General features: G+C 37.5%; 1 protein-coding gene across 5 annotated transcripts in view; it reads right to left on the bottom strand.

The window, feature by feature from the left end:
- Positions 1-26,574, bottom strand: part of kcnab2a (potassium voltage-gated channel subfamily A regulatory beta subunit 2a) — a 121,703-nt gene that overhangs the window by 50,395 nt on the left and 44,734 nt on the right. For 4 of the 5 annotated variants that reach the window (XM_067430907.1, XM_067430909.1, XM_067430910.1 and 1 more), the window contains 2 exons: positions 19,203-19,372; positions 16,321-16,362 (listed from right to left, as the gene is read on the bottom strand). In XM_067430907.1, coding sequence (XP_067287008.1) covers positions 16,321-16,362; positions 19,203-19,279 — 119 coding nt within the window. In that variant the 5' untranslated portion in view covers positions 19,280-19,372. The remainder of the gene's footprint in view (positions 1-16,320; positions 16,363-19,202; positions 19,373-26,574) is intronic. The other variant, XM_067430911.1, reaches the window with a different exon arrangement.

The raw sequence follows: 26,574 nt of genomic DNA, 5'->3' as shown, positions 1-26,574 counted from the left end.
AACAAACTACAACAGTACGGATGAAGCTATGAAATAGACCTAACCTGAAAAACGTAAAGCCCTAGATTGTATAATGTTCAACTCAAATGTATAAAAAAACAGTGAGCAGTGAAATTGAGAATTTTGTCTCTTGTTGTTTGATTAACATTAATGACAGACAGCAGCAGGTTTATTTGGCTGCTGTCACTTTAAGACAGACTACATGTATCAACTGTTTACATTAACTTGAGACATAAATTGCTGTTTACGAGGATACTAGCGAAACTGGCATTTTGTGTAGTGCGTGTATTTAACCGTTTAAGCCCAATTAGGCTGCAAAAAGAACTGTTTAGTATCCGTGCGCTCTACGAGCAGCGGCTTCATGTGCGAAATGAGTTCTTTTTCGCTGCTTACTGTGCTTCAACCCTTTAAAATCAATTGTTTTTAAACAGTAATGCTTAAAAATGGATGCAAATGTTAAGATGGCTAATACACACACTGAATCAGTCTTTTGTTTTACAGAGTGTCTATTACCACAGTGCAAATAGTGTGCCTCTGGTTTTGGCAAGTCCAATTCACACTAGCTCTGCCTAACAATGCCTGGTTGGGCTAAACGATTAAACAAGAAGCATGAATTTCATTATCATCAGTGGCGTATTAGCCATCTTAGCAGTAAGTAGAGCGCAAGGCTCGTGGTGGTTAAGGTTTTGACATGATCGACCCAGGTTCGAATCTGCCTTTTGCCAAGCTTGATATTCTCCCTTTTCCCATCACATATCACATCAGAAAAGCATTTACTTTCAATGAAAATTTAAGTAATTTGAAATTACTTAAAAGAAGTTACGGACAGCAGCTTTAGTGTTCAAGATATACAAAAATTATATAATGAGAATGTACAACATGAATCCATTTTCCAAACCGTGTTTTTGTCTGACCCTGAATCATCATGGTACATTTATAATAAGTATTTATATTGGGACTATTTCAGGCCAGACTGGTAGGTACCGCTGCGGAGGAGCACAGTCCCTGCGTGATCCGCCATAGACATAAACAGAGAGAAGTTGCTCCGGCTCCAATGTTCTTCCGCAAGATGCACACAGTTCTGTTTATTAACCACTAGTGCAAAAAGTTAGGGACAAAAAGTTATTGAAGCAAATGTTCTAAAAGCGGAAATAAATTGCCTAACAAAATGTTTAATAAAAATCGCCTCAATGTTCAAACTGGCATGCCCTAAAACAAATACAATTGTAAAAAAAAACTGTATAAACTGTATAGACTGTATAAACAAAGATAACTACTCCTGAATCTTTCCGTGCACCTGCAAACTGCGCTTGATGTGACTGACAGGCAGAGTCACGTGACTAAAGCCTAAATAACTGTCATGGGAAAATTATGTCAGTTAGAGGTTCTGAATCTCGGCTTCGATTACTTTTCGATTCATCGTCCAGCCCTAATTTACACCATGTTATTATTGCATCCTGTAGTGTTGTCAAAAATATCGATATTTCGATATGTATCGATACTGGAATATCTGAAACGATAAGATTCTCAGTTTTTACAGTATCGATATCAGCTGCGCTCTCCTCTCTGACCGTCAGCGAGTTGACACACACCGGCATATTCTCACTCAGCCCGGTTAACCTCTGAGCACGGCGAACGCGCGTTCTGCTGGACTTTTTCCTCATGACAGTGTGTTAGTGTTAGTGTGTGATCGGTCTGGATTTCGCGCGGGATTGCACATAAATTAATTCTACTAAGCCCCGCAGATTTCGTGCTCACATCTGAAGCGCACACACACATAGCCTACCGTAATAAAGCCGCCTCTGACATGATACAAGTGCAAACATTTGCTTCCTTTTCCAGCTTATTATTGGTCAAATACACTCAAAGAATTATCAGTGCACATCTGGAAGAGTATTAACGTAAACACAGTCGCAAACAGTTCAGGAAGAACGAGTAACAGGAACAGAGTTTAGGATCCATGCGTCTGTTAGTCTTAAAGGGACCGCAGTCATGCTATTCAAACTACAAAAAGACAAACGATCTACTGCTCTTGACTGATCAACTTGTGTAACTTTAAAAGTTTCATCTGTACGCTATTGATTTTTTTACAAAGAACATTATCCAATGTTGTTTTAAATGTAATTACTATGCATTTTTTTATTCAGTTTCTTATCTGAATGTTAGACCTACCTGAAAAAATAAAGCAGTCTATTTAATTTGTATCTTCTATTCTATTGCATTTATTTGTGCTATTGTTTGTAATCTGTTTATTTGTTCTTATTTTATTACTGTTTACTCGTCTTTTTAAATTCAATTTACTATTCGAAATCAAGCTTCCTTGTGCTGTGTGTAAGCTATTGCAACAATTACCCCATTGTAAAAAAATACATTGAGATAGCAAAAATTTGTGAGATAATTTTAATAGTAATTGATCACTTGATCAATAATTGTTAAAATCAAAATGATGCCCAACCCTAAGGAACACGCTGGCCACATGAATTTGTAGTAAAAAATAACAATGAATAATAACAAGTTCTGTTGTCATATTAAGCATCTTATCTTTTTTTTTTTACTGTGGTATCGATTTAGTATCGATATATCGATATTTTAGTCTGGCATCGTATCGAAGTCATAATTTTTGTATCGTGACAACACTAGCATCCTGTTAGTGTAAAACATTACTGAGGTGCAAATATCTGTCAAAATAAAGTATAAATAGCATCTAAATACTATTTACATACCGGTATATTCCAAAGAACTGCTACTATTATATGGTGTAAAAAGAATATATCACTATTTCACTTAGTATGCTATTTCACTTAGTAAAGAGCATCTACAGCTATTTTCACTTAGTGTAAAAATAATCTAATTGCTATTTAAACTTAGTGGAAATAGACACTGATTTTGTTTTAAGGCAAATAAATAAAGCAGATTTGGCATGCATGGGAAACTAACTCTAACCCTACTGTCAAACTTAAGTGCGCTGCAATCAAAGCCCAATCTTGTGCACACTGATAAGAGATCTGCCCGTGTTAACCTAGTAAGTACTAATGTTACACAAGTACCATATTGTCTGGCTTAAGGAGACACACAGTAAGGCATGAGAGGCATTCTCTTTCGCAGCTTCAGTGTCTATGTATCCCTCCATCCTTGAATTAGTGATGAGTGTGATCGGAAATGCATGTTTCTGCCTGATCCGGATGCAGCTTGTATTGAAGAAACAAGGGAATATGGAAGATATAGGTTATAGCAACAACAGGGCATCTACTAAAATCATTTAAATCTTGGGTTTCTTAAAGGACAACATGGATTTAAGAGAAGATTTGCAAATCCTGACTTGTCAGTCAATTAAGCCACTAGTGTTAGGCGATCCTCAATCAAACTGTCCTATCGGCAGCCTGTGAGTTCACCAATACATTATATATTTTCTTCAGGGTAAGGGATGTTGACGGATTGCTGCAGCATTACAAATTGAATATATAATTGTAGTTTCAGCCTTATCAATGCAAATATTCAAGGGCTGAAATTCGTTATACGTGCCATGTTGAAATTTAAACATCTGAATGAGTTAAAAATCTGAACGCCGCGTCTCAGACAGCCCATGAAGTTGAGCTCTCTTCACAAAATTCACTCAGAATTATCTCTGTGAGTCCTAGTAAACGTGGTCGGTAACACTTTAGTATGAGGAACACAGTCACAATTAACTACGACTTAACTCAATAAACTCCTAATTTACTGCTTATTAATAGTTAGTAAGCTAGTTTTTGTAGCATTTAAGTTTAGGTACTGGGTATGATTAAGGGATGTAGAATAAGGTCATGCAGAATAAGGCATTAATATGTGCTTTATAAGTACTAATAAACAGCCAATATCCTAGTAATATGCATACTAATAAGCAACTAGTTAATAGTTAATAACTGAACCCTAAAATAAAGTGTTACCACATGATCGGTTATGTCTCCAGTGAACGCAAACACAAAACGATCTGTGCGTGCAATCGGTCTTAAAGTGATTGCATCCTAATAATCCTGCTACTTTCTGCTTTTTTAATGTTAATCAAACAACAAAGGAGAAAGAAAAAACTTTAAAAATTATATTTAGACTATGCAGTGTTATTTATTTAAATAACCTAATTTATTAAATTTCAATACATGAAAACTATTAGACCTGCACTACTCATTTAATTTGTATCTTTGCTGCACTGTATTTATTGTGCTATTCTTGTTCTTATTTTATTACTGACTGTTTACTCGTCTTTAAAAATGTAGGCTTTTAAATTTATATTAGTTCCTGTACATTCACATCACCGCCAGCCAGTGTGTCAAAATCAGCCCTGACTGCCCTGCCAATGACGCTGTAGAAAGATTTGTGAAAATGCTGACCACAAGTTAACCTCATGAAATAATCTAAATGTAAAAACAACACACAAAAAACTGATTGATTGAAATAACTTTTCTGCTAATAAAACAAACCAATTAAAGCCATTTGTGTGGTGTGGCTTTTGTGTTCATGGTTAAGTACTAATCTAATTTCAACATGCAGTTTATAGGAGACGTTCACTAGTCTTGGTCTTTAATTAAAACGAACATTTAATCGTGTGCCATTACATTAACGTCCTGGTTGAGGTGCAGCATTAATGCATTTGGTCAAATCGCTGTTCTTTTGAGGAAATGTATTGCATTCCCACTGACAAACAAGCATTGAGTAAAAATGTTGCCTATAAATTGTTGCACGTCTTATTAAACCCGCCAAAGTAATGATCAACCTCTCCTCCATTTTGCTTGGGAACTATGTGGTCGTAAAGTTTACAGGACTGCGTTCTCTGGGAGCACCTCTATATTCCGATTGGTTGCCACCAAACCGCGTCATTGCTCATTACCAAAAAGTTGACCTGATTTCAACTCTCAGCCGCCGGCTACCATTGAAAACGAATGACTTCTGGCCAATTCAAAGCTCTCTCGGGCAGCTATGTGAATGCAGGTAAGCTAATAGTTTTAGCTTTGGTATCAAAATTAAAAGATGATTGTGAATTTCACTATCTAAAATGTTGGTGTTTTGGTGTCATGGCTGTTGAAAAAAACGAAAAGGTACAGCAAAAGGTTAGTTTTAGGCCTTGCTTACGCATTTTTGCACATTTACTGGATCATTAATTTACTTGTTTATTTATTCATGTGTGTGCTCTCTAGAAAAAGGCGTTTAGAAAACAGCTAGAAAGTGTGCAGGTACTACTTAATACTTTAAAATCACTTGAAAGAAATTGACACAATCACATATACCCATAGGTGTGTCATACATTTAGTAATGTGGCAACACTGGCCAATTAGGTGAAAGTTGTGTCGCAGCATGCAGCTCGCTTGTACAGACGATGTGAAGCCATGTGTCCATTGAGAGACAAGGTAGAGCTGTTTGTGAAATTTCATCCCGTATAAAGATTTTAAATAGCAGATTTGATCTAATAATCTGTGTGGATTAATGTGCCAAAACAACCAACAAGCCAATTGTGAAAATGTTTGCAGGAATTTCCCACCTTTTAAGTGTGAAACCTGTGGGAATGAGTAAAGTTATGCACTGAAAATCCGGCCCAGCAGCCAAAAATTTCAGCCAAAAGGCACTGAGGTGCAATAAAGATAATAGTGAATTTTATCAATGGCACTAATTTTCATCATGTATAGGTGCTCTATGATCCATTGTTTTTAATATGATTGGAGAACCACCATATGCCTTGTAATGCGAGCCCCGCTCTCAGAACTGACACCAGATCAGTTGTTAACGGTCGGCTGAGCGAGCGTTACAGTAAAGCACAATAGACACGCTGACCGACTGCTGTCCCTGATACACAACACCTGACAGCTAAACACCAGCACATGAAAACACTATCCATTGCAAAACAACTCAAGATATCATGCCAAAAACACACACACTTCAAACAGGTCTGTTTTTGCCTGATGCACACCGCATTTGATCACACAATGAGTTTTTCATGAGTAAAAACTTGAAACCCCAAATTTTTTCTGCAACAGGGAGCTGACACAGATCCATATAAATTTCCTAACCCGGAGCAAGGATGCTGAGAATCCATCAATCCCGTAATACGGAAGACATTCTTGCCATATGCTGAGATGCTCTCTTTGGGCACTATTTCCTCCACCTCGCCTTAGAGATTGATATGCCCTTCCCTCATTGTTGGGCAAATATGCCAGCGACCTAGTTGATGAAAATAAACCATGGCTGCTCACATGGAGGTGAGCAAATGGACCACAGTCACCAAAGTCACACTGCTGCTGATTTCTGCTTTGGACTTATTGAACGCTTGGACAATTTGGACAGTGAAGTATTAGGCAGTATGGACAAAATCTACTAAGTAACTGTATACATATATGATAACTATATCAATTTAGCCAAAAAAAAAAAAATATATATATATATTAGAAAGTTAATTAGACGAAAATGTTCTGACCCATTTTCAAGCAGCTATAAAATCCCAAATATACCTGTGACCACACTTCAAACTTTTTCATGAAAAAACCTAACTGAAATAAGTTTGTTGAAGTACTAGAATTATTAAAAGCAAAACAAGTTATAATAAGTTAAACTAAAATAAGCTAAATAGAAAATTATGTTTTATATGTAAAACCTTTATTAGAAACAAAAACTCCACAATTGTAATGCATTACAAATATGTTCCAAACCATTTTAAGGCTGTTGTAAGCTTGTGAATGTACCTGTGACCACACATATATACTGTACCAAGTTACAAAGTTGCTGGGCAACCATAAACAACCTACAGCTTACACCGGACACAAGCATCACAACTTCCTGAAAACTAAATCGAGTCAAGTGCCAGACAAACTGAATCAGAAATATAGCTCGATATGAAACTACGCTGTCCGAATGACCACAAAACCACATCGAGTGGACTCAACCACTTGCATCTTTTCTTTCTTACCTGTACTTCATGCCTGTCTGGTACGATACACATTCCTCCAGCGCCAGGCCATTCATCTTGAGGAAGTCTTCCATGTTCTTGATCTGGGCAGCGACCCTTTGCTCCCTGAGCCGCTGGAGTTCGGCATGGTCAGTCTGCCTCGGTGGCTGGTTCAGACCTTGGTCCGAGTGGTAGCGGCTTATGCCGCTCCGTATACTCTCGCTGTAGGACATGGACAGCATTTTGCCTCCGCTGCTGCAACTACTGCTCTTACGCACGCCGCTCACCCCAGCCGGTTTGGGGATCTGCAGGTTTTCGGAGGGGAGAGTGGATTTCCGGCGCCCAACGGTCCCCCCCGCATACCCACCCGCAAACATGATTATGCCCCGTCCCCCACCACCCCGCTCTCACACACTTTTCACAGACGCTCTCGCACCTGTCTGATTCCGGAACGAGTCATATACACTCATGCACACACGCACCAAGCACAAGCAGGCTTGGGAAACTGGGACCAGGACTGGGTTGAGGCATCGCCTTAAATAGCACAGGTGAGGAGGGAACAAAACAGGTCTCTGCTATCAGTGGCAGAGAACTCTGGCCATGCGTCTTGTAATCAGAGACGGTCCCGCCTCCTTCCTGACCGATACAATGGCACAGGAGCAAGACTCAGGTGGGTTCAGGCAGGTGCTATGAGCCTCAGGTAAGAAACACCAGAGGGCATACAAAACACACACACACACACACACACACACACACACACACACACACACATGCAAGATACCAATCAGTCTAGACTGCACATGCAATGTACAGACATGCATTGCAGGTCATCTGGGAGGAAACTGACACCAATCATGTTTCCAGGGAAAGTGCTTCACTTAAAATCCGTTACACTGCCAGGATACAACAGCTTATAATTATGTTTTATTGTTCTATATTTTCAAGACTAGATCAATTATTCAAAGCAACTGTTTGTTTATACGTCTAACAATTAATAATAATAATAAAATTGTAATAAAAATAGTTTCAAGCTTTTGTTGCTGTTTCGATTTATACATTTGTACTGACAGCACTTTGAAGGCATCATGAGCAGCAAAGTTGCATTAAGTTACAGTAAGTAAGTAAGAAATTTATGCAAATTAATATGCAGCAACTACTAATAGGAGTAAAGACAGGGACGCTCATGTGACCAATCACCTGATTAGGTGTTGTTACTCTTAAAACTTAAACTATTAAAAAACTTTTCTGTTCATTGAAATAAAGGTGAAATAAAATTAAATATAAATATTAGATGAAAAACTGAATGAACATTAGCAATGTTGCCTCAATAAAACAAAAATAAAAACACATTTAAACCAAAAAGGAATATAAAAAACACAAATCATAAAATTACTAAAACTTAAACTTTTTTTAAAATTAAAATGATTACTGAAAAATACACAAAAAACTAATTAAAATGTAATTAATCAAAAATGTATATTATAATATCAAGAAAAATAACACCTACTACAGGTCAAAAGTACAGCTACTTAAAAAAAAGCTGTAAAATCCAGAGATTTAATTGCTGTCAGTGTGAACACAACTTGAGCTGGGATATGAAATAATTCACAAACTATAATAAATAAATAAAATAATGCATTACAGTTGAAATATAAAACTAATTCATAACGTAATATAAAGTATATAAGTCAGAACTCAGCTTTGCCCCTTTGCAAACTGTCTGCAACCAAAAACCTGCTAACATCTCTATAGCACCCTGTACAGGAGGTTCTTTATCATAAGCCTGTATTGATCCCATCAATCTTGACTGAATGATGTACAGTACTGCAAAAACCACTCAACTACTGCAGAGTACCGATCCTCCATACGCAAACTCAAACAAACTGCAACTAAAAAAAACATCCCCTAAAAGACTACATCTCAAAAGTACAACTATTGCATTTACAACTTGTAGTGCTACAATAACAGGTGTAGCCGTTTGAAGCATAATGCAAAAGAAGGTAAGGGACGAAAATTAAAGTGGCATACCCATGCAGTCCCAGTTATTATACATGACACCATGCAGAATAACACCTTAAAACAAACGGACACATGCACACAGGTGAGCAGTCGCACCAGACACACAGTCAGCGCAAAAACTTACCCGTGGTCCTGGAGGTCGGCTCATGTACAAGACTTATGAATGTCATCTCCCCTTATAAACTCAGCTGCCAGCAATCCACCCAAACTGGGAGTGTCTTACATGCCAGCATCTAAACCAATTAGTGAAGAAGAGAGCATCGCCCTCATCCTCCAACCCCCCATCCCGCCTTCAACTCCAACCATCGGCTCGACTCCATGAAGGAAATCCATTTATGTCATTCGAGGGGGGAGCAATTTGTTTCTGCTAACCGCAGCAAATAATATCTCGTCTAAATTATTCACCGAAGCTTTTGCACTAAAAGCTTTTGATTGTTGTTCCACACGAGATAATAGATAAAGGCATTTTAGTGCACTAATAAGGCTTGTGTAAGCTTGCGGATCTCCAGAAAAACACAGAGACCGCTGTATCAGTGTCAAAATCAACACATTTGGGCAAAAACAAATATGCCAAGTATAAATATTCAACATTACATTTTCCAGAAAAAAAAACGAATATAAGGGTGTAACGGTGCACGTATTCGTGCCGAACCGTTTTTTAAGTACAGGACTTCTGGTACAGTCGGCTTGTTTTACGTGTGGAAAATCCTTCAAATTAGCATTCCCACACAAACATCGAGTATTCTGTCGAAATGCAAACGATAAATGCAGTTTTGACACTCTTTAATGTGACTTGACTAATCCCTGTATAGGCATCAGTTCAAGTAAGTGAATGCAATTATCTCTCCCCAAGTCAAAGAATAAACATGAATTAATATCTGAAGGTATGATGAGGATACATTACAACCTACTGAAATGTGTCATATGTTGTGCTCAATCAGTGTTTCAATGGTGGAAAGACGTCAATAAAACTAGGGTTGCACCGAAATTTCACCGGCTGATAATGTTTGGCCGAAAATGGCATTATCGGTTACGGGCCGAACAACAAATAAACCAGCCGAAAACGTAAACCGAGAATGTCACCCCGGCCCTCCCGTCCGTACACAAGCACTTAGGTTTCACTTACGGTCGAGCTGTTATCATGCGACTGCTTATCAAAGATTAAAAGCATGTCAGTGGTATGGAAGTATTTTATATACAAAGCTAAATTATGTCACTATAATGTTTATAGATATATACGTCTTTAAAAGAAGCCATTCTCTGCTTCAGCTTTCGCCCAAGTGCATCCGAAATTTTCAGTTTCGGCCCAGAATTATAATTTTGGTTCATCACTAACAAAAACGGCTTGTAAACAATGTCACGTAGCATCACATTTACCTCAGAAGTCATTCAGTGTCCACAGCCCTTATTTCACTAGAGAAACTTTTTCACTAAATATATGCGCTATATTAGCCGATATATTCATTATATTGTATTTAACCTGGTAGTGTCGTCTTGATTAATGTATGTTTAAATAAATCTGTCTGACAATAATAGACACTGTGTTTAAATGATCATATTTCAACAACAAATTGGAGTAAAACTATTGTATCATTAGATTTAGAAGTTCTGCAAAAACTGCCTAATGTGAAGTTTACATGTTTGCATACAATGTGTTATTTGAGTGTAGATTATTATATCTAAAAATAAATAGCAACTGAATTTAGGCTAATAGTTTGGGCTCTGTTGTTAACCTTTAATATTACAGTAATGTGCAAGTAAAGGCTCCCTATAAAGTTTACAACATTAGCAGAGCTATTTTTAGTTAGTATATAACTTTTAGTTATAATTGAATTCATTTAAGGACAAACGATTTGTTCAGTAAATTGCTCAATGTTTAATTTAAAAAAAGCAATTTTATATCTAGTTTCATCTCCCTTGCTGTGCCCGTGACTCAAGGTACGTACCGAACCGTCAGTTTTGTGTACCATTACACCCCTATAATAAACATAAAAAACATCAATGTCTAAATGGCTCTCCAGTGACTCATTTGAAAGATGAAATTGATGTCAAAAATAGTGTCAAGATACCCAATCTCTTAAGTTTAACACACAGTAGCACAATAGCAGACAAATAAAAATTGTTCTACAAAAAGTAAAACAACCATCAAACCACACATATGAAAGCCTTTAGACACTTAAACTCTGACCCCTACACATGAAACGATACTTGCACATCCATCTTTAATGGCCTAAATGAAAGTAAAGGAGAAGTTCAACAACCAATGTTAAAAAATTCATCCTGAAAATCAATGACGCTCCCTTACCGGAAATCACCGGATTCAATACTCATAAAGAGCTAGAATATCGACTCTTCCACATTATACGCAGATATATGCCAACGTACATCTTTTACTAGAAATGCAGCATTGTCTTTGCATTGGCTTACATGTACTTTATGTTTTGGTTTCTCTCAATGTTTCCAGAGATGTAGAGCTCTCTAAAAAAAGAACTCTTTAAAATAAAAAGGTTTTAAAGGCCTTGTAGAAAGTTTATATATGTTAACATAACATTTAGCTAACTAAAAACAAATACTGTTTAGTTAGTTTGGACATTAATTAGGACTGTCAAGTGATTAAAATGTTTAATTATATAATGTGGAGATTAATCTAATTAAATTGCAAGTTAATCACATCAAATTTGGCTGAGAATGTACTCAAAAGATTATTTTAAGTCATTATTGTGTAAAAACAAAAAACAAATAGACATTACAAAAAGCTTCAGAAAGAAATACTTTTGGGTAAACTATACCTTTAATGTTAGTTTTTATTAATATGCATCACTGGCCTCACTGTTTTAATTGTTCCAGCTATCCAGCCACTAAACACTTCCACAATAAACTCCATGAAGGTGCATTTTATGAAGTTTAATCATGACAAGTACCCATGTGGAGTTGATCACAACATGATCAATAACAACAGTGAGGCCAGTGACAATATAAAATATTTTTTTCAGTCATTCATTCATTCGATTCGTTCGTTCAAGAGTGAAATAAATGGTTCTCTTTATGAAAATGGTAAATGTAGCCTAAATGGCTCTCTTTATGGTCCACTGAATCATTGGTTCACCCAATTCGTTCAAAACCTGGATTCAGAAATGAAACTGTGTTTATTGCTTGGAATCAGAGATGAACAGTTCTGTTTTGTCTTTATATTTTCTTGGAAACAAAGACTAAAACCAACACAATGTCATCTATAACAACACAAATATGAACTTTATTTATTAAAAAGTATTGCATTATTAAGATCAGTATCGCATTTGCACTGGTCATGCTATTCTGGAGAGAAAAACAAAACAGAAAACAGAACTAAATGTGATATTGCTTATAGGCCTACTGTATATCATGGTGTAAATGTGAGGGCGTTTTCATACTTGGAGGTTGGTTTGAAATGGGGCAACCGTTCACATGAAAAAAATTGATAATGTGAAAGCTGTCATGTGGACCCAGGTGAGTAGCCTGACGTGGTCATACTCAATTCTAGTCAGAATATGAGTCTGATGCTCCATTGGGCTGTGATTATGGGGTGTTTCAACCGAACCAGGAAAGACATCAATTGGATAGACCTACAACCAATCAGAGCAACGAAGCGACGCATTGTCAAATGTCAACATAGTTCAACTGCACTGTGTTGCCAAGTTCGGTTTTTTTCCCCGCGGGTTGTTTTCTATGTTCGCGGGTTGAAGTGACTAATATGTGATATATAGACCCATGAGTGCGAATTTTAGCAGGCAACCTTGCCAAAATAACACACATTTTACCCCCAAACACCATTTTTCCCGGAGAACCCCCTGAGAAGCTATTGTTTAGGGCTAGTAGTTGGCGGGTTTTGTTCTAAAAACTTGGCAACCCTGTCTGCACGCGCGCTGAACTCATGCTGGAATAAACGATCTTTGCCGGTGTTGTAAAAAATAAAATAATTTAATGATACACAGAGTACTTACCCAACATGATGATCATTTTTGAGAGAAATTGTGAAGGTGAATGCAGATACAAACAAGCTTTTCGTTTAGGATTAGAACAAATATAATCCAAGCCCCTTTGATGACGTGCATGATAACGTTACTGTTTATTATCTGTCCGTCATCGTCTAAAGCCCGCCCTGATGATTTCATTGGTCCGAACAGTTTCTGTTCCGACCTAAAAAAAATGTGGGCGGGGCTAAGTTCAGCTGGCATCCAGGCTACCAGGTGAGCCGAGCGGGTTACTGAATTCGAGATTGCCTGAAGGAGGTGGTATGAGTTCGGTTGCGCAACTTGCACTCAAAATGTGCCACTATTCACGTGAACGTGAAAGCAACAGACTCATCGCGCAAGCATCTTATTAGATGACGATGCATTTTGTTCCATAAAACACATGTAAGGGATAATAGTGTAGATGATTTACCTGGGATACGAGTGAGAATGAGTCTGCAGTGTATTCACGCATAGCACCAGTGGGAACGATCACACTCTGACGCGGACCACAACAACTGTCACAAGTGTAAAAACAGCCTGAGACTAAACTCAAACAGGGGCATTTTGCCTCATATCTTGAATATTATGGACATCCTAACGGCATTCTATAGGCTTCATCACACAGTGACTGGTTGCACCACATCATTCTTCATCAATCAACTGTGTGAAATCTCAGATGAGCAAAGCAGGTCTGGGGCGGGGCATGTGCGTTAAATGCCTTAATTTGAACGTGCTATTTTTCATCGTAACTATATTAATCTGTTTAAGGTGTTAAATCGACACCCCTAACATTAAATGTACGTTTTAACATTTCAAGGTATATAAATGAACATCAACTAATAATGAATTATAATTAAAAATTAACATAAACCTAGATTAATAAATGCTGTTAGAAATTGCTCCTTAGTTTAAGATCCCTCATATGTAGTGTACCTTTAAAGTGGTATATGTCAGACCTCAAAACACTGCATTGAAGTCACTGCATTATTCCAGTGTGTGCTGCAATGAGGGGTGTGCCATTTAAAAGGGAGGACTGCAGTAAATCCCACAGAGCACTCGGTTACAGCCAGTTTACTTACTGAATCTGTTATGCAATCTCAGTTCTCAGATAAGAACTGAAACGTAAGATCACAACACAATTAAAACCTACAAACAAATAACCATTAACACACTACAATAATGATTAAAATGAGGTAATCTTCCTTTACCATCTGTGTGTTAGGGTGAAACATGGTGATCGATTCCTGTCAAGCGCATCTGGGAGATGCGACGTTAAAAGACTTTGCGCTAAAAGGACAAAAATGTGCTGTGAAATCAAAATTCAATAGAGTGCTCATTAGCCTTAGAGCTACAGAGTCAGGGGTTTTAAGAACCCATCAGCATCAACTCCTTTTTTCAACCAATAAAAATATGATCCCTCACTAAAACAGGAAGAAAAGTGCACTGCAGATGAGGGTAAAAGGGATGCGTTCAATCTGACAGCTAAAGCAGCTGCTGCATAAAACCGTTGCTTTCAAGTGAGCTTGTGCCATCAGCAGGGAGGATGTTGCATATCCAACAATAATTTTTTTTTATATTCAACTCCATTGTCGTGATCATACAGCATGTTCAGATGTCAAAGGCTTTGACAGTATGTATGCATGCTCCTACCTATGTGGTTTTGCAATCATTTGCTTTTCTAGCATCCAAACTAATTTAGTGAATTAGTGTAAAATGAATGAGGAAGCAACAAATTATAGACAGGACAAGTATTATAGTATAAAAGGCTCCAATATATAGCTGTGCAAAGAGTATGCGCATCCAGGTTTATTGAGTTTATTAAATGTTCTCTACTCCAGTGTTGTGATCTAACAGACACCCATTAGAAAGTAACATGATTTATAAGCAGCAATAAACTCTAGCAAAGTCCTTTTATGCAAAATCATAGACCTTTATCTATTGAAGCCCAAAAATTAAGTTAAAAGACTCAGTTCAGTGGCCTCTTTGTGCACAGCCTACAATGGGGCAATCTGTGTGTGTGGGCGCTTCTCTTTAGCGTTATATTTGCAAGCCTTTAAATACGAGCAACTGATAATGATCCAGCACCCAAACAGACGGTGACAGCAGTGACTGCTACTGTCCCGACTCCAGAGCGAGAATCCATCTGTGAGAATTACTAGGAAGAATTCATTAAAATTGGTTGGAGTGCATGGCCCCAATTTATATTAGGTGGCCTTAAGTACTATGTACTTACATCAAAAAATGAGTACAATGTACTTACTGTGTTCAAATTGTATTGCAAATCACCTTTCGCTGATATTGAGGTGAGATACGGGTAGAGTTAGGGTCAGGTGTGGTGGTGTGGGTCAGTTTAAGGGTAGAGTTAGGTATATTTTTAAATGTAAGTACAATGTAAAAATATGTATGTGTACACAATAAGTGCGTTGTATCAAATGATTAATTACAATGTTAGTACATAGTAGTTAAGGCCACCTAATATAAAGTGAATCCAAGTGCATGAATTAATAGCCTTTATGGAAAGCTGAATGATTTCCAGCTGTTATTTTATAATAATAATAATAATAATAATAATAATAATAATAAATATAAACTAATAATTATTTATTTTAACCAGTTTTCTTTTTTTGTGCAAAAAAAGAGAACATTTTTAATGTTATTATCAATATAATTCACAGAACAAAAAAAATCTTATTTTTGCACCTAAGAATTGATTAACCAAATAACACTCCCTGTGATGTGCACAGAATAAATTACTATTTTTTTTAAGATTTAAAAACACGCACCAGCATAAATATCCAACCAAGTGTGAATTTGGGAAGAAATACGATTCCTCATATGAGATTACTGAACATTCACTGCGCATGCTTCTCTGGGCTCATGTTTGTCATGCTTTGAGTTTCAGAAGTGTTCCCCAGCCAAGGAAACCTGAACTCCATGACTTACCTGCAACACTGTTTTAATTCTACATGGAGTGAAATGAAATCTAAGAGCTTAGTGTAAGGGACTATTCTGACACACACCACTGTACTGTAGACCGGTATACAACATGCACAGATTACAAGTGAGATTAGATGTTCCCAGTGTTGTAAACTAGCCCTTTTTACAAGTTATACAACAACATTAAGCACCAGTTAATCTCAATTCATCTCATTGTAATTCTACAATACATGTTGCATTTATTATTTATCCGCTGTTAACCAATACAAGCAAATAACATCGTAATCACGTGTACTATGAATATAATATTCCTTTACGCTTTCAGAAATATAATGACAATCACACCAGCATCAGAAGCAGCTAAACTAAGAATGAACCCATGACTTGAAAGTGCTTTCCAAAACAGATGAAAACGAATGCAGTATCAGATGGCCATGGCTAATTAATCAGCAAACAAAGAGGTACCTGTAAAACTGCAGCTGCCGTTTTGGGCTCCCATATCTCGCACTGAGGGCAGCATGAAAGAGAGAGAGAGAGAGAGATAGACAAGACCGAAAAGAAAGCTTAGTCTTACAGGCAAAAGGGGAAAGAACAGTGAGAGGCCATTAAACAAACACACGCACGTGCACATCTACGCAAGTGCAGTATCAGCTTTAGCAGTGACCTATGAACATGAGCTCAGAAAAATGGATTCAACACTGAGGACTGAAGTGAATAACGAAAGAAATAATAGAGAAGAACAGTCAAAGAAAACAATAAAATGAAAGAACTACAAGACCAGACATCAAAATAAGAACACCACAACATTAAAACAATGCTATTTTTTTGTAATTTAGCAAAAAGCGGACATAAATCCATTATTGAATTTCCCCCCAAATTTAAGAATAAAAAGTAAAAAAAAATTTAGTCTGAAATTTAGGGGGAAATTCAATAATCTATTGGTGCAACATGAGTAATAAATATATTCCCTCCATTTTCAAAAAGTGGATTGTATGATTATGAGTATGTTTGCATACAGATGGCCTTGAAGTTAACACATACACAAACATCCTATTTCTGTTTCTGAATTATCACGTTTAACATGTTCACAAATCATATAGATGTGTTTTTATGCCTTGGAAATGTAAGCATTTCTTGTAAGCATGCAACACATTCTGCAGATTTTACAATATTTTTTTTTAAAGCTAGTAAACATTAGGTTTGTGACATTTCTAAGACTTATTGAGAATAATTATTTAAAACTGGAAAGTTGAATGATCATTGCAAAGTAAAAACTATTAAAACTGCTAAACCGTTAAAAAGACTGCAGCTTTAAAGTTTAATGAATGCTTGAAATTACACTTGAGGTGGAAATAAACTTGCAGCGCCACCTGCTGTTCAAAACCAGAACAGCAGGCAAAACCTGAGGGGAATGAAAACACTATAAAGTCACAGAAGATCAGAGCAAATTCATCAGGAACGTTCCAGCAAAAGTGAAATTAAGTCAGGGCTCTGATTAAGTGGGCTGCTGGGCATTATGCAAAGCACTTGACCACTCTCGCCCTTTCTCTTGGGAAGCTCAACAGAACTGCAGCCTAAATCACTCAGTATGCTAGACGAACATAATTAATTGCATATACACAGACCCTGCAGCAGGGATAAAGCAGATTTTGAATGGTGAAAATGCAACTTTCTTAAGAATTATCACTGTGATACAACTAATGTGGCTGGTGACGCAAGATTATCAGTACAGCGGCAACATAAGAAGTGACTTGGTAGTTAACATGATAATTGTTAAAGGGATACTTCACCCAAAATTGAAAATTATCCAATGATTTACTCACCCCCAAGTCATCCTAGGTGTATATGACATTCTTCTTCCAGATAAATATGTCCTAGCTCATCCAAGCTTTTTAATGGCAGTTAATGGCGGTGTCTGTTTTGAAGTCCATAAAAGTGCATCCATCCATTATAAACGTAATTCACACGGTTCCGGGGGGTTAATAAAAACCTTCTAAAGTGATTGTGTAAGAAAAATTTCCCGTTCATACGCTGGAATGCCAGTCTCTCGTGAACGCAGTAGTTAGAGATTACAGTTTGTTAAGTTTTAAATATGGAATTATCTCACACAAATGCATGGTTTCACTTCAGAAGGCCTTTATTAACCCCCAGAGCCATATGGAGCCCCTTAATGATGGATAGATACACAAGAAGAATGTCTTGTACACCTAGGATGACTTGAGGAAATGTAAATCATGAGCTAATTTTCATTTTTGGGTGAACTTTCCCTTAAAACCTGTTATTTAAAATTAGTGGTGATTTTGCATTGTGGCTCTTTTAGACTCTCACTCTCTGCTCTCTAAAACATAGAGCAGAGTGTCACATTTATGCATGTGTGAGTCTACATTGTGTATATCTGTGACACTTCTTGTAGAGCATCCTACACAGTTACAATACACAGTTTGCTACAGGAAGTTTGTTAAATATCATCTAAAACAGGGATACTTATTAGGCTAATTTAAGACAACTCCAACTGTCCTGCTTTACAGCCATGAAATTTACATTGTTCAAAAGTATGGGGTCAGAAAGATTTTTTTGTTATAAAAAGAAAATGCTTTTATTCAGTAAAGACGCACACGATTTCTTAAAAGTGACAGTAAAGAAATGTATAATGTCACAGATCATTTTAATTTCAAACAAATGCTGTTGTTTCGAACTTTCTATTTACTATCTTAAATGATTTTAAAAATATATATTAAACAGCAACTGTTTTCAACATTGATAAAAAATAAATGTTTCTTGAGCAGCAAATCTGAATATTTCTGAAGGCTCATGTGACATTGAAGACTGGAGTAATGATGCTGAAAATTCAGCTTTGATCACAGGAATAAATTACAATAAAAAATATATTAAAATAAAAATAAGTTTTTATTTATATTACACAATATTTTTACTGCATTTACAATCAAATAAATGCAGCATTGGTGAGCACAAGAGACATCTTTTAAAAAAAATTTTTTTAAATCATACCAACCCCAAACCTTTGAACAGTGGTGTAATTTAACAAAATATTGTTGGTGTAATTTAACAAAATATTGTTGTTGAAAAAATATAAAAAGTGCTAATATACTTTCATTCATCAAACAGTTTTTGCACATTTTCCAGACCTTGAGTTTATGACTTATGCAGCGAGGATGGAGTAAAAAAACAAACAAAAAAACCTCAATTGATGCAGCAGCAACGTCTGAGGTTCATAACATTACTTCAGAGCAGCAGCTGTTTAGGTGTGAATGCGTGTGTGTGTGTGTGTGTGTGTGAGAGAATGCGTGTGTGTGTGTGTGTGAGTGAGAGAGAGAGAGCATACACACCTGTAGACCATGCCCGGGGAGCCTGTCTGTCTGAGAGAGAGGCGGGCAGGAGAGTCTGTGGTCGATTCTGGATACATGGGGAGCGGGAGAGTGGGGGGTGTGGCCAGGCTGCCAAGGGGTCTCTCTCTCTCCTGTCAACCGACACGTCTGTCTCTCACCTTACAGGACCTCTGAAAAACACAGACACAATAACATAAGTCTCAGCAAATTCTAGATTAATATACAACACAAATCTAAGCACTGCAGTGCAATTGCACTGTAAGAATGCATTAACACCACTAGAGGGCCATTCTGCACAACGGTAAATGATGATGAAGAGAAGAACGTGGGCAATACACCAAAACAGATTGTAACAAAGAAATTGGTTTGTGCAGCTGATCAATAATATAAAGAAAAGACAGTGTCACACAATGCTGAGCAGCTGAATTTACTGCGCCAGAGCATATAAATAATTCTGAGGTTGAAGTCTGTATTAATTGTAATGAGGGGAAAGTAAACTTTCTATTGTGTATCACACACACACACTTTTTTTTAAGTGGTGTCAAAAAGATTAATGAACTCCCAAGTTATCAATTTGAATCATTCTAACAAATCTGTCACTGAATCCACTAAATCGGTTATTGAATTAACAACCGCCTCAGATATGTTCAATAGAGAGAAATGTTTATCAAGCATGGTCACCTTGTCTGCAGAACATGCAAAAATAAAGTCAAATCTGCTGAGGTGTCTTTGTGACCATCACCTACTGTTGTATAGCAAACACAAGGGAAGTTAACTTCGTCTTTGACCTCAATACCAAAACTACGTCTGGGAAATAATCGGACTCAAAATGTTGTTTTGATTTGAATATTTGATCTCGCTCACTTGAAATTAATGTGAAGTTTCCACAAAGAAAAGTTCACAGCAAGCCAAAGACGAACAAACAACAAGTTCAAAGACATATTAAGGGTGAGATTTAAAGGATAATAATGTCTACTCATTGTATACAGGTTCTTTTAAAAAAAATCAGCATATTGTGATAAAGTTCATTATTTTCCATAATGTAATGATACAAATTAAACTTTTATATATTTTAGATTCATTGCACACCAACTGAAATATTTCAGGTCTTTTATTGTTTTAATACTGATGATTTTGGCACACAGCTCATGAAAACCCAAAATTCCTCTCTCAAAAAATTAGCATATTTAACCCGACCAATAAAAGAAAAGTGTTTTTAATACAAAAAAAGTCAACCTTCAAATAATTATGTTCAGTTATGCACTCAATACTTTGTGGGGAATCCTTTTGCAGAAATGACTGCTTCAATGTGGCGTGGCATGGAGGCGATCAGCCTGTGGCACTGCTGAGGTGTTCTGGAGGCCCAGGATGCTTCGATAGCGGCCTTAAGCTCATCCAGAGTGTTGGGTCTTGCGTCTCTCAACTTTCTCTTCACAATATCCCACAGATTCTCTATGGGGTTCAGGTCAGGAGAGTTGGCAGGCCAATTGAGCACAGTAGTACCATGGTCAGTAAACCATTGACCAGTGGTTTTGGCACTGTGAGCAGGTGCCAGGTCGTGCTGAAAAACCAAATCTTCATCTCCATAAAGCTTTTCAGCAGATGGAAGCATGAAGTGCTCCAAAATCTCCTGATAGCGAGCTGCATTGACCCTGCCCTTGATAAAACACAGTGGACCAACACCAGCAGCTGACATGGCACCCCAGACCATCACTGAATGTGGGTACCTGACACTGGACTTCAGGCATTTTAGCATTTCCTTCTCCCCAGTCTTCCTCCAAACTCTGGCACCTTGATTTCCAAATGACATGCAACATTTGCTTTCATCCGAAAAAATTACTTTGGACCACTGAGCAACAGTCCAGTGCTGCTTCTCTGTAGCCCAAAAGTGTCTTGACCTGGGGAGTGCGGCACCTGTAGCCCATTTCCTGCACACACCTGTGCACGGTGGCTCTGGATGTTTCTACTCCAGACTCAGTCCACAGCTTCCGCAGGTCCCCCAAGGTCTGGAATCGGCCCTTCTCCACAATCTTCCTCAGGGTCCGCTCACCTCTTCTCGTTGTGCAGTGTTTTTTGCCACACTTTTTCCTTCCCACTGAGGTGCCTTGATACAGCACTCTGGGAACAGCCTATTTGTTCAGAAGTTTCTTTCTGTGTCTTACCCTCTCGCTTGAGGGTGTCAATGATGGCCTTCTGGACAGCAGTCAGGTCGGCAGTCTTACCCACAATTGCAGTTGAGTAATGAACCAGGCTGGGAGTTTTTCAAAAGCCTCAGGAATCTTTTGCCGGTGTTTAGAGTTAATTAGTTGATTCAGATTATTAGGTTAATAGCAAAATAGGAATTTTGTGTTTTCATGAGCTGTATGCCAAAATCATCAGCATTAAAACAATAAAAGACCTGAAATATTTCAGTTGCTGTGCAATGAATTAAAATATATGAAAGTTTAATATTTATCATTACATTATGGAAAAAAATGAACTTTATCACAATATGCTAATTTTTTGAGAAGGACCTGTACTTATTACACACATTTTCTTTTACAACATAAATAATTACAGGGCACTTTGAATTGTGATTAATGTTTATAAATCCATTGTACAGCATCAAGTGTACAGCAAAATGTTGCAAAACATTCATCCAGACAAGATCACAAAAATATTGTGGTATTAATAGCAAAGTCCTCTAATTTCATTTTCAATACAATCAAAAACAGAGACGCAAGACAGCAAGTTGCATTTGAATGAAACGAGAGAGTGCGTCTGTTATGATGCATGGATGCGCACTGTTATAACGCATTGCTATTGACAACGGTCATTTTAAGGAAGGAAATGCCACAGAATAGAATATTGGTTACAAAAAAGTGCAGAGCTGCTTGTTTTATTTGTTGTTTGTCAAATATAAAACGTGAAGGTCTTGAAATGTTTTCAGTGTGTGCATCAGCTCTATTTAAACATCTCATTTTAACAAAACTGTTCATATTGATAATCGTGATAATTTTGGTAATTATAATCATTATATGAATTTTTCATACCGTCCCATCCCTAATTAACAGACACACGAGACACACACACAGAGCGTACAGAAAGTGTGAAAGACAGGCTGTTTTCTGTCCTGCCCTTTCTAGGGCGCATTTAAAAGGCACTGTGTACCTATTGCATTATACAAGAGTATGTACCCATAGTGCAAGGCAGAAAGAGAGAGGGGAAGAAAGGAAGATAATGGTTTTAAGTAGTAGGGTTGGTACCGGTCACATTTTAACCAGCGCTGGTACCATAATTCTGTGCATTTTTCTGTACTTTAGGAATGTTTACCTCAATAACTAAAGAAACTAAGTCATTTATAGAAGAGTTACAGACATTAGCCAGAGTTGCCTTGGTCGCTGTCTGCCATTGTCTGTGATGTTTGTGCTGTAATATTGTTAGTATTATTATTACATTGAGACTAGGGATGCTCATGATGATCGTTTTACCATTAACCGATGGTAAGAATTTTGACCGATTAATTCGACTGATTTTGACCGATTAATCAGTTGAATGGTTAACTGTTTTTTTTTTTTACGCTTTTGTTTGTTTGTTTGCTGCATGGTTAAATAGAAATATGCTGTATTTGTTAACTCACGTGCCAACACGGACAGATTTTGCTAAATAAATTTATGGGAAAGAAGAAGCCTTCTTAGTACATATAGTAATAGTACAAGCTCTTGACTGTTGGAAAGCTAATGAAAGGCATTTCCCGAGGCTGGCCGCTCTAGCAAGGCGTTATTGTTTAGGCCCAGTTTAAGATGTTTCATAGTGTGGTTTTGATCAACTTTTGGTTTTGTGTGGTTTTGATCGACTGTCACGTATGTTCTTCTCGCCACTGTTTCTTGATGGTTTATAGAACAATTACTCCGAGTAGCCCTCTGTCATTTCAATCAACAGCACAACGGCGAGCGTGTCGAGTATTAACACTCCCAACAGCCATCAGAGGCTAGCGCTGTGGAGACAGACGAATGTATAAACAAGGCTTTCTGCCGCGGGTCTAACAGTCAACAGGCTGTGCTCCAGACTAACCCACATAATGTAGACATGTTACTTTTTACTAAATAAATACCAGTCAAGATGTGGATTGAGGTAGGCCATCTATTTTTATTTGACAAAAAAACTATTCTGGTTGTTCAAAGCTTAAAAACGGATTCAGTGTATTTTCGCTTTGTCATTTTAATTGGATAATTATTTAAGTAGAAATATTTAATGTAGGCATATTAATTTTATGCTTTTTATTTAAATGATTTTATTCCGTTTTTCTCTGTTGTCAGAAACGCTGCAGGTGCGTGATTATTTGATAATGTGAATTGAGGTTTTGTTGGAGATCATGTTCTGCTGTTTGCACAGTAAAATAAACCTGTGAAAAAAGTATTTTTAACGGGTCAGACACTCGTCAATCATATTTTTATTTAATGTTAATTCATTATAAAAATCTTATCAGTTAACCGTTAATAAAGGATTAATGAGCATCGGTTGTCGGTCGGGAAAATTAACTGAAATGAGCATCCCTAATTGAGTCATATCTAAATTCTACGGTACAACAGTATAATACATATATTTGTCAAGTTAAGCCAAACTTTTATTTTGAGGGGTTGCTGTGAAGATTTTTTTAGTGTCTGTTTTTATATGATTTTAGTTTTTCCTCAAATGTTGAAGTGACTATCAGAGCAGCTCTGGATATGACGTTCATGCATTAATGTCTTCATACGAGATGAAAACACTCAGTTCATTGTGTGTGAGGTAAATACCATGCGTCTGCGCCATTCATTCACAGAGACATGCAGGATTTATGTTTAAATGGTCTTTTTGTGGATTAATATTTAGAGACACTAATGTGGTAACCAGATGTGGTTCTCAGGAAAATCAGCACTGATTGATTTAAACATGATTCTGTACTGACGTAATTCAGTCGGTGCCCTAAAAAGTTCGGTACCCAACTCTGGTTATAAGATAGAGACAGAAAGGGAACAAGGGCTGTATAAGGTCAGACGAGAAAAGGGAAAGTAATACAGGGGGAAAAAAGAGAGCTGACATTTATGTCAGAAGAGCAACTGTTTAGTAAATATTCAGTCTCCTACAATTATTATTATTTGTATTAATAAAAGACGAGGCATAAATAAAAATACGCAGTCGTATGAAGTACACCCCATGTAAACATACACATAGTACTGTGATTCAAAAATCTCTAACACACTTGCAATACGATCTAGTGTTGCACGATATACCGGAACTAGAAAAGCATTGCGATATCCTGCGATTAAAAACTACAATATTGTTTACATGCAGTGTAAAAAAAAAAATAGCACAAAAAAAAAAAAATAGCACCTTTCTCAATTTATAGCCTACTTTATTGAAATATTAATACACAGCAAATACTTTTGGTTTTATAGAGCAGTCATATGCAAAGTTTGTACTTCGCTCATGTTTCCACTGACCATTTCAGTGCATCAAGCAGCTTCCTCCGCACAGGGCCAGGCAGGTAGGAGGGTGAAACACAGTTTCCAAACTGGAGGAGTTTATAGGCCCTCATGAGGTTCTAACAAACACCTTTGCATTGAACACACACAGCCACATATCCGCATTCTTTACGGCCACGTCTCATTTCAGCACTCATTACTCTCACACGAGTGCTGCTAAAGGACACGGTAAAGAACACATTACTGTGTGCTTCTGTACTGCTTATCAAGGTGACTGTCCCTCCCATCGATCACCACATACCAGCGGTCTGACACTGGGAATAAGGTCTTTCCATTTCCCAAAGACTCATTTTACGCTGTCTGCCCCCCTCTTTCCATCATGTTAAGTGAGAAACGCTGGATGGATGTCCCGTGAGAGAAGGGCACTGTACGCAGTGTGGTAAAGAGAAGGCGAGGTCACACATCAGTGGAGTAACTGCGAGGACGGGTCATCAGGAGAAGCACAAGGTGACCGTAAATGTTAGTCCTCATTAGCCCAGGTTGCCAAAGTGCTCATGTTGCAAATAATGTCGTTCTGATGGGCTATAAATAGACCACCTTCAATGTAATACTAGCTTTGGCGGAAGGCGCAGTGAAAGAAACAGTGGGTGTGCAGTTTATTAACATGGGTTGGTCCAGGTAAAGAAGGCAGGGTGCCCTCTCTGGTCGGCGGTGCAGGGACGGTGCCTTCTCCAGTGGATCAATCTCAGCCTGGTGGTTGTGACATTTGTATCATGTATCCCATGCACTGGCATACGGGTCCGGAGACTCATAGGGCCCTATGATTTCCGCAATGCTAAAAACGTGGATGGAACCGCAGAATCGAGTCATTAAAACGGAATTTACTATACAAGATGGAATGTGACGGGATTGGTCATTTCATCATGAATAAATTGTACACTTAAATGAAAATCACAATATAGACGTGTCTTTGAATATTAAACCACAAAAATACTAATTATGAATCCTGCATGTTTGCGTGAATGAATGGCGCAGTAAAGCGGTTCCACTTACCACCACCACACATACACACTGCAGCAGACTTGTGGTTTTTCTCTCTCTCTCTCTCTCACACACACACACACACACACACACACTGTATTTTCAGCCGCTGTAGCCTTACTATTAAGACATGAACTTCATCTTCAAGCCACTTCATGAGCATTTCACTGTTTCATTTGAGAAAACGTAAAATCCGTCAAAAAAGTTTAAAATAACTTGACAGACATATTGTCGCTGTCCAATGAAAACCACGTATGTCCTTTTTGCTGATTTTGAGATTTTTCGACGGATTGAATGTCTAGGTTCATTTCCATATACAGTATGCTTCACATATCTAAATGACCAATGAGAAGTTGTGAAATCATGTCATCTGATTTTCACGTATCTCCATTTGGTGTCAAAGCTGTCAATCACGCCGCATATCTCCCACTCTGTGGAAGCATCTCGCCGGTCTCGTGAAGTTTCAACGTATTGTATAGATGTTAACACACGGATTTCTGAAGTGAAGTGAAAATGTTGACTGTAGGGCTGCCCCCGACTAAAGATATTCCTAGTCGACTAACACTCCTGCATTTTAGCGATTAGTCGAATAATCATTCATTTATGATATTATAAAAACTTGCATATATACAAGGAAAGGCATAGTCCAAGTTTAAGTTTAACACTTCCTTATGACAGAAAATGCTAAAGCATGATATTAGCGTGCTCAAAATAAAAATGAAGTGCTTAAAACAGAATAGTAAAGCGTTTAAAGTATAGCCTACAGCGCTTACGGACACAAAAATCAGTGGCCGGAACGTTATAGGCTAAAAATAACATTAAAAACAGCAATCAGACTGCCTGTGCATTTTAATAATTTATTATCAAAAATGCAAACTGTAACAGTT

Source organism: Pseudorasbora parva, chromosome 22, assembly GCF_024679245.1.
Source record: "Pseudorasbora parva isolate DD20220531a chromosome 22, ASM2467924v1, whole genome shotgun sequence".
NCBI lineage: Eukaryota > Metazoa > Chordata > Actinopteri > Cypriniformes > Gobionidae > Pseudorasbora > Pseudorasbora parva.
This window is presented reverse-complemented; position numbering and strand designations above follow the sequence as displayed.